General features: G+C 44.0%; 1 protein-coding gene across 1 annotated transcript; it reads right to left on the bottom strand.

The window, feature by feature from the left end:
* On the bottom strand, positions 1–3,104 carry LOC113605140 (colostrum trypsin inhibitor-like). Its single transcript, XM_027078208.1, has 2 exons — positions 2,709–3,104; positions 1–873 (listed from the first exon to the last, which is right to left on the bottom strand). The coding sequence occupies exons 1-2, from the start codon at positions 2,782–2,784 to the stop codon at positions 599–601; spliced, it is 351 nt and encodes a 116-aa protein (XP_026934009.1). The 5' UTR covers positions 2,785–3,104; the 3' UTR covers positions 1–598.
* Positions 3,105–9,785: the final 6,681 nt, after the last annotated feature.

The following is a 9,785-nucleotide window of genomic DNA, read 5'->3' as shown; positions in this document are numbered from 1 at the left end:
TCAACTTTGAACACTTTATTGACTCAGTCCCGGAGGGTTACAGGATGGGCTCAGAGCAGGGCCTCTGCGCAGGAATGGCAGCCGAGCCAGCTTTCGGTCAAGGCCTGGGAACGTGCAGGTATCACCTTCAGCTGCTCTTGACCTTGGTCTCTGTAAGGGAGATGACAGCCAGCTCCCTATTTGGCTGACCTGTTGGCGACCTAGAGCCAGAGCCATCAAGCTGGACTCCTTACCCAACCCCTTCAACACCCACCAACCTGGGGGCCTCCTCATTTCTGTCACCTCCCACCATGATCAGTGCTACAATCACGTTCATCACCTCTGTCAACAGGATCCCCCCTGTGAAAGTTACATTGCCGTCTTCACCTTTACCAGCCCCACCATGTATTTTAAAAGGGCTTACTGCAATAACCAAGCTTCCTTTCATCTTTACTATCCATGCCACCATCCACCGCAGCCTTACTGTCTACACCTCATTACCACCATCACCAGCCCACGGTGACCCATCTCTTATTCCCATTATTCCCATCATCACCAACTTCCATATTTACATGATCATCTGAATCACTGCCAGCATCCTCGCCAACACCACCTCCCTTCACATGCCCAGCATGCTGTCACCTCCATTACTCCTCCTGTTTCCATCAGAGGACTCACCAGGGGGTTTGCAGACCCTCACACAGACCTCTGTGGTCTCAAAATTGTTGGCATTGCCCTGACAACCACCATAGGTAAAGGGCTCACACTCAATGGACGTAGAGTTGTAGAAGTATCGGTGCAAAGAGGCTTTGCAAGGGCCCCTCACTGCGGGGAGCTGGCAGAGGGCAGGGGGAGTTTGGAGCAACTCCTGGGAAGCCTCTTGCTGAAGATTGGCTGCAAGGTAAAGGAAGAACAGGATTGTCACTTATGTGTCCTTTTAAAGAACTAATGAGTATTTTTCCCCCAGCATTTATTCTACACCAAGTACCCTCCTAGGTGTTTGCTATACTTGCCATTATTTAACCTAATGGAGAGGATATTACTGTCCCCACTTCACAAATGAAGAAACTGAGGCTCGGAGAGGTTTGGTAATTTCCCCAAAATCATAAGGCCATAATTTCCCCAAAATCATATAGCCTCTCATAACTTGACATCAAGATGTTTGTTGTAGATTTGTTTATAATTGCAAAGAATTATAATTTGGAAAATATGTAAATGTTCACCAACAGGGGATCCATGGGCCATTATGCAGTCACTAAAAAGCATAGTGTTGGGACTTCCTTGGTGGTCCAGTGGTTAAGACTCTGACTTTCACTGCAGGGACACTGGGGAAGTTAAATCCCGCATGCTGCACAGTGTGGCCAAAAAACAAAAGCATAGTGTTGATCTATACGCATCAGCATGGGGAGAGGTCCATAACTTTTGTTGAATAAAAAAAACAAATTACAAAATAGGAGATCTGGTATGATCTGCGGATGTAAAATATATGTATAAACCGGTAGAATGATGACATGAAAGTTGTTCACCAGTATATTTAGGGTAGTTATCTCTGGGTGGTGGAATTTGAAGGGATTTTTATCTTCTAAAAAAAATTTTTGTTTTTGGCTGCACCACGTGGCTTGCGGATCTTACTTCCGTGATCAGGGACGGAACCCGGGCCCATGGCAGTGAAAATGCCAAGTCCTAACCACTGGACTACCAGGGAATTCCCTAAAAATTCTTTTTAGTATCATTTGAATGCCAATGAACAAGTATCATTTTTTATAACTAGGAAAAAGATATTTACATTAAACTTAAATATCCATGAGTAATCAGCAAATAAGGAAACTGGCCTCTTTGACTGAATCACTTGTTATTTTAACTCCTCACTACATCTAGGTCCAGTTATCACACAAAGGAATTTATCAAACCCTCACACACACCCTCCCTCAACCATTAGCCTTGGACACTCAGGACTTTTTATGGGGTGCAACAAACTCCACTTGGATAATTACACTTTCCCTAATAAGGACAGCATCCCTCAAACAAGTAAGCACGTGGGTCAACTCACCTCTACCGAACCATTTTGTGACTCTTCACTGCGTATGACACTGACCATGCTGAATATACTGGGAGAAACTTAACCCAGAATAGGGAAGAGACCATTCTAGGAAGGGAATTCGAGACCTTCTGTTAGGCAGCAGTTCTCAATCTTGGTTAGAATATTAGGATCTCTTGGGGAACTTTAAAAAAATGTCCCAATGCCCAGGCTTCATCCCAGACCAATCAAATCAGAATTTCTGAGTGTGGGACCCAGAGACTCCTCAAGGGACTTCAGTGTGCAGCCGAGTCTGAGAATCTGGCCTCATTTTCAAAGCAGTATGAACATTTATTTTCTTGCTTAAGAATTCTAGGGAGTAGGATTCTGGAGAGCAGGATTGTTGGCGCTATGTAAAACAGGGGACCCACTTTTTAAACTTCATACATTTACATATGGTTTGTCTTTAACACAAACATGTGTATTGCTTTTTAAGAAAAATTAGAATTTGGTGAAGATGTCACATAGACATGGGGGAGGTCTGGTCCCACATTTTCCTGAGACCAGATGGCGACCCCATGGGAGCCCCTTCCCATACCTAGGCCCTGGTTTCCTCCTGAGGGGGAAGTGACCAGGTGGCCTCTTGGATCCAGCATCCTCCCACCCCATAGGCTATGATCTCAGGGACCCTTTTCCCAACCCTTCAGCTCACCTGAGGTCTTTCCTGAGCTGGCCAAGCCCACCAGGCAGAGGGTGAGGCAAAGGGCAAGGAGGCGGCTGAGCTTCATGGTGTGAGTAGCTGCTTGTTCTGGGCTGAGGCTGGGAGGCGGGAACTTATATCTGCAGCTGAGGGAGAAGGGGTCCTCTTCCCCAGGGCTGAGGGAAGTACTCGCTTTCCATTACTTGGAATAGGAAGCACCCTGGGCAAGGGGTGTGGGCTGGAAGAACTGGACTTCTTACCTGGAGGCTGTGCCACTGGCCTTGGATGGGCTCTTCATGGCTATTGAGCAAGTCCCCTACGACGGTGCTTCTGTAGCATCCGGAACGCAGTCCCCAACCTCATGTACTGCAGACTCGAGTCTCTGTGACCTTGGACTGAAAAGGGACCTTTGGGGGCCTCGGTTTCCCTATCTGTAAAACAGGTGGGCTAGACCACATGGTCCCTAAGGGCTCAGCACAGCTATTCTCCATTCTGTTATTATTGGTTCCTATCCAGAGCCTCCCAGCTAGTGTCTCAACATCCCAGGAGAGAGAACATAGCTCTTTGTTCATTGGCTTATTTATTTAATTTTGGGATAATGAGTGTATTGTTTCATAGAAATCATCATATTTATTTTTAAAAGATCAAGCTATACTGAATAGCATAAACAAAAGGCAAAATCACTCCCCACAGATTCTACCATAGTGCTGTGCAGCAGAAATATAACACAGGCCGCAAGAGAATTTTAAATTTTCTAGTAGCAGCATTTTTTTTCCCACACTGCGTAGCCTGTGGGATCTTTGTTGTTGTTGTTATAAGTTTCACTTATTCATTTATTTTTGGCTGCGATGAGTCTTCGTTGCTGTGCATGGGCTTTCTCTAGTTGTGGTGAGCGGGGGCTACTCTTCGTTACAGTGCGCGGGCTTCTCATTGCGATAACTTCTCTTGTTGCGGAGCACGGGCTCTAGGCACCCAGGCTTCAGTAGTTGTCACACACGGGCTCAGTAGTTGTGGCTCGCGGGCTCTAGAGCACAGGCTCAGTAGTTGTGGCGTACGAGCATAGTTGTTCCGCAGCATGTGGGATCCTCCTGGACCAGGGCTCAAACTCATGTCCCCTGCATTGGCAGGCAGATTCTTAACCACTGCGCCACCAGGGAAGTCCCAGCTTGTGGGTTCTTAATTCCCCAACCAGGGATTGAACCCGGGCCCACGGCAGTGAAAGCACTGAGTCTTAACCACTGGACTGCCAAGGAATTAGCAGCTTTTTTTTTAGCAGCAGCATTTTAAAGATTAAAAAGAAAGAAGTAAAACTAGCTTTAATAATAGTTTATTTAACTCAATAGATCCAAAATAGTATAATTTCAACATATAATCAACATGTAATAAAGATTAATATGATATTTTACTTTTCTTCGTACTAAGTCTTTGGAATCTGAGTGTATTTTGCACTTGAGGCGCATCCTATCCTGATTCATACTATTCCTATTTCCTGTGCTCAGTAGCCACGTGTGGCTAGTGGCTACCAGAGTGGACAGTGACATTCCACCACGTGAAATAAGTATCTTTACTTCAAGTTATCCTCATAAACATTTTGTTAGGTAGATAAAAAAATAATTCTAAAAAACAAAGGGTTTACAGGTATTTTTTTCTCTGAATTTTTGCATATTGCCTTTATATTTCAAGGACAATTTGATGGGATAAAAAATCCTGGATGAGACTTTCTTTTCCCAGAACAATTGTGGACCTGGTTCCACCGAATTCTGCCATGGAGTGTCACTATGAAGTGGCCTGAATGTTTTTCTCCCTTAGGGGTGACTTTTTTCCTACCTGAAAGCTTGAAGACCTCTTTGCTTATCCTTGAGATAACGTATTTTGGTATCATTCTGCATCATTTTTTTTTTGTACTGGAACATGGAATGCTTTTTCCAACCTACAGATTTTTGTAAGGGAAATTCCCTTGTATTACATCTTGAAATAAAGTTTCTTTTCCAATTATTGAGTTTTCTATATGAGACATCAGTTATGTTAGATTATCTTCACTTGTGCTTCAGTAGTTGTTAAAAACCTCACCATTGGAGACAGAGGAATTCAAATTCCAGCTTTGCTATTCACTATCTGTGTGACCTCAGGCAAATTACCTTCTATGGATATAGTTTCTACTTGGAGATAACAACGGAAACTGTTGCCGAAAACCTGGCCTCTCTTCACCAGTACAGAATAGAAACCCAGAGACAGAGCTTTGGAGGAGTAGAAAGGAGTAGCTTTATTACTTTGCCAGGCAAAGGGGGCCACAGCAGGCTAACACACTCAAGGCTGTGCCCTGCTTCCTGGGAAGTAGAAAAGGGTCTTACAGTTTCAGGGTGGAAAATAGGGCTGTAGATAAGGATCAGGGCTGATGTAGTTTGCATCCTTCTTTCCTCCTGGAGACATTGAGATCATTAGGGCTGGCGTCACGTGGTTCCAGAATAGGTTCTGGTGGTCCTCGAGATTATCGTTCCGTGACCTTTTCGGAATGAAGAACGCTCACGAGGGAGAGGAGTGTTCGGGAGTGTTGTCATGGAGAAGTAAACATCAGGCGCATGGTGCAACCTTAGCTAGAGGGCAGTCGTTTTCAGAGTGCAATTAAGCAAGAAAGAGAGGGGGAGAAAACATCTGTAGGAGACAGGTGGAATGGGTGGAAAGAATAAGGGCTGAATAAGGTCTAACGTAATGGGGGTGCCTCAACTATTTTCTGCTGCAGCAAGACTATTTGTGTTTGGAGTTCACAAGACCACACTCAGGTTTAATTCATAAAAGGACTCACAGGACACAAAGGTGTTATACTTGAGTTTATATCAAATGGATGCAGAGTAGAATCGCCAAAGGGGGAAAGTGCATGGGGTGAAGCTAGAGGAGCACAGGCACAAGCTTCTGCTTGATTCCCTCAGCCCAGCACATCCGAGGTGTTGCCAACCAGGGGAGCTCACTTCTGTCTGGGAGTCTTGGGTTTTTACTGTGGTCAGGCATGCAGGTGTATACTGCCTGCACAGCTGACCTCAGGGAAGCCCCAGACCCCAAAGGGAAAGCAGGCATTTCCCTTGTCTAAAATGATTAAAGAAGACAGTTCAGGTGACACCAACTAACACTTCATGAAGTGAGCGGTCTCCATCCCCAAGGGTCCAAAGAACTGTAGATCATTTACAAGAACACAGAATTAAGTTTCAACGTGTGGACATGGCACCCCAGACATCTCGGGTCTAGATATTTATTTCAACACAGGCCTGAGATCAGATCCAGACGTTCCTACTGGGAGTTGGGTGTCATGTTGATGATCACAGGAGGAGCCCTGAGTCTTTGAGTATTTACCACCCAGGGGCACAGAGCTGAGCATTCTCTATTCATTAGTCTCAAATGCGTTCACAGCATCCCAAAGAAATGGGGTTGATTTTATAAACAATCCCGTTTTACAGATGAGGGCGCCAAGGCCCAGGAACACTAAGTAATTTGCCAAACCCAGGTCCTCCTACTGTTGTTGGGGAGGAAACCTTTCTTTGCTTCCCTTCTAGGTTCCTTGGCTGGTTTGGTAAGACAAACTGGACATAAGACAGATGAACAGGAGAAAACCAAATTTCATAGGTAGAGCATCCCCAAAGACATGGGACCCAGAGACAGGCAGTTGAGGCTTATATGCCATCCTGAGTGAAGGAGAAGGGGATGGGGATCTAATCAATCATCTCATCCTCGGGGAATGGAAGGAGACTCACGTTTGTTTCTGCAAAAGAAGTCCAGTGACTTGTACTTGTCACAGGCCACAGTGTGTGATCATTGCAATGAATTAAGGTGAAGGCAGAGAATTAGGAAGAGGCGCAGGTTAGTGGGAGAGAACGCGGGGCTTCCTGAGATTCAGCTCTTCCCGACCTTGGCTTCTCTGCTCTACTTCCCAAGGTGCGTGGGAAAGGCAGCTTTTCCTTGCGCCTGCTACCCTTCTCCTCCACCCCGGTGAGTCTCCTCCAGGCTTGCTATCAAATTGTGGACCATCTTATAGGAGGGGAAACTGGGGCTGGGGACACACCTGTGATGGTGAGCCTGTTAGGAATGCAGCTTCTCAGGCGTCACCCAGACCTGGGGAATCAGAATGCGTATTTACTTCCACAAGACCCACAGGCAGAGTCAAGTCTGAGAAGCGCTGTTACTGGGCATTTGGCCTCAGCAGGCAGAGGCAGGAAGCCTGATTACGTGGGAGATGAAGCATGAACAGCACTTACCCCAGCTCCACCCCTTCCTCACTCCCCTCCTCATTACCTGATCCCACCCCTCAGCTGGGATATGAAAAGCTCTGTCAGCCCTCCTGCAAGGCCACGAACATGAGCCGGCTCTGCCTCTCTGACCCGCTTCTCATCCTCCTGGTTACCCTGGTGGCTGGCACCCCGGGCGGTAAACACAAGAGCCGTGCCAGAGGTAAGTCCCGGCTCACCTCTCCTCCACAGGCTGGGGGAGAAATGAGGCTAGTCCATTGTCGACTGAAAAAAAGTGTGCAACCTAAAAGTTGAGAGTTGTTTTACTCGGAGGAAATTTTTAGAACTTCAAGCCCAGGAGGCAGCATCTCAAGTAACCGTGAGAGAACTGCTCTGAGGAGGTGAGCGGGAAGCCAGCATATATAGAAGGAAGTTTTCCAACAAAGGGCAGGTAGTCTGAATGTCAAAAGATTATTGTATATGAAAGAAAACCAGATATCCCAAGTTAAGGAATTTAGCACTTTTCTTTTTAAATTAAAACAATTTTTAAAAATTTTTTTGTTTTTTATGTTTTTTCCCCTGTAATTTATTTCTAATGTCATAGCGTTGCAGTTGGAGAAGATGCTTGATATGATTTCAATTTTCTTAAATTCACCGAGGCTTCATTTGTGACCCAAGATGTGATCTATCCTGGAGAATGTTCTGTGTCCACTTGAGAAGAAAGTGTCATCTGCTGTTTTCGGATGGACTGTCCTATAACTATCAATTAAATCTATCTGGTCTATTGTATCATTTAAAGCATGTGTTTCCTTATGAATTTTCTGTCTGCATGATCTGTCCATTGGTGTAAGTGAGGTGTTAAAGTCCCCCACTATTATTGTGTTACTGTCGATTTCCTCTTTTATAGCTGTTAGCATTTGCCGTATGTATTGAGGTGCTCGTATGTTGGGTGCATATATATTTATAATTGGTATATCTTCTTGGATTGATCCCTTGATCATTATGTAGTGTACTTCCTTGTCTCTTGTAACATTCTTTATTTTAAAGTCTATTTTATGTTCTGAAGAACCTAGGGTCAGGACAGGAATAAAGACGCAGGCATAGAGAATGGACTTGAAGACACAGGGAGGGGGAAGGGTAAGCTGGGACGAAGTGAGAGAGTGGCATGGACATATATACACTACCAAATGTAAAATAGATAGCTAGTGGGAAGCAGCTGCATAACACCGGGAGATCAGCTCGGTGCTCTGTGACCACCTAGAGGGGTGAGACAGGGAGGGTGGGAGGGAGACACAAGAGGGAGGGGATATGGGGATATATATATATATGTATAGTGGATTCACTTTGTTATACAGCAGAAACTAACACAACATTGTAAAGTAATTATACTCCAATAAAGATGTTAAAAAAAAAAAAGCTAGAACAATATTATCCAAAAAATAAAAAAATAAAGTCTATTTTACCTGATATGAGTATTGCTACTCCAGCTTTCTTTTGATTTCCATTTGCATGGAATATCTTTTTCCATCCTCTCACTTTCAGTCTGTATGTGTCCCTAGGCCTGAAGTGGGTCTCTTGTAGACAGCATATATATGGGTCTTGTTTTTGTATCCACTCAGCGAGCCTGTGTCTTTTGGTTGGAGCATTTAATCCATTCACATTTAAGGTAATTATCGATATGTATGTTCCTATGACCATTTTCTTAATCATTTTTGGTTTGTTTATGTAGGTCCTTTTCTTCTTTTGTGTTTCCCACTTAGAAAAGTTAGAAAAGTTCCTTTAGCATTTGTTGTAGAGCTGGTTTGGTGGTGCTGAATTCTCTTAGCTTTTTTTTTTGTTTGTTTGTTTTGAATTCTCTTAGCTTTTGCTTGTCTGTAAAGCTTTTGAGTCCTCCATCGAATCTGAATGAGATCCTTGCCAGGTAGAGTAATCTTCGTTGTAGGTTCTTCCCTTACACACTTTAAATATGTCATGCCACTCCCTTCTGGCTTGTAGAATTTCTGCTGAGAAATCAGCTGTTAACCTTATGGGAGTTCCCCTGTATGTTGTCATTTTTCCCTTGTTGCTTTTAATAATTTTTCTTTGTCTTTAATTTTTGTCAGTTTGATTACTGTGTGCCTTGGCATGTTTCTCCTTGGGTTTATCCTGCCTGGGACTCTCTGTGCTTCCTGGACTTGGGTGGCTATTTCCTTTCCCATGTTAGGGAAGTTTTCAACTATAATCTCTTCAAATATTTTCTCAGGTCCTTTCTCTCTCTCTTCTCCTCCTGGCACCCCTATAATGTTAATGTTGGTGTGTTTAATGTTGTCCCGGAGGTCTCTTAGGCTGTCTTCATTTTTTTTCATTCTTTTTTCTTTATTCTATTCCATGGCAGTGAATTCCACCATTCTGTCTTCCAGGTCACTTATCCGTTCTTCTGCCTCAGTTATTCTGCTATTGATTCCTTCTAGTGTAGTTTTCATTTCAGTTATTGTATTGTTCATTTTGTTTGAACTTCTAGTTCTTTGTTAAACATTTCTTGCATCTTCTTGATTTTTGCCTCCATTCTTTTTCCAAGGTCCTGGCTCATCTTCACTATCATTATTCTGAATTCTTTTTCTGAAAGGTTGCCTATGTCCACTTCCTTTAGTTGTTTTTCTGGAATTTTATCTTGTTCCTTCATCTGGTACATAGTCCTCTGCCTTTTCATTTTGTCTATCTTTCTGTGAATGTGGTTTTTGTTCCACATGCTGTAGAACTGTTCATCTTGCTTCTGCTGTCTGCCCTCTCTATTTTTTATTTTTTAATTAATTTATTTATTTTTGGCTGCATTGCTGCATGTGGGCTTTCTCTAGTTGCGGCGAGTGGGGGTTATTCTTTGTTACGGTGCGCAGGC

The sequence above is a fragment of the Aethalodelphis obliquidens genome, unplaced genomic scaffold (genome assembly GCF_003676395.1).
Source record: "Aethalodelphis obliquidens isolate GAN/ISIS:26980383/991018 unplaced genomic scaffold, ASM367639v1 scaffold42, whole genome shotgun sequence".
NCBI lineage: Eukaryota > Metazoa > Chordata > Mammalia > Artiodactyla > Delphinidae > Aethalodelphis > Aethalodelphis obliquidens.
Note: the sequence above shows the minus strand (reverse complement) of the source record. Positions and strands in the feature narration are given on the sequence as shown.

Coding starts and splice junctions, on each gene's coding strand:
- LOC113605140 (XM_027078208.1), bottom strand. CDS start 2,784: ATGAAGCTCAGCCGCCTCCTTGCCCTTTGCCTCACCCTCTGCCTGGTG. Junction 874..2,708: donor CAGCTCAGGAAAGACCTCAG/GTGAGCTGAAGG, acceptor TTTACCTTGCAG/CCAATCTTCAGCAAGAGGCT.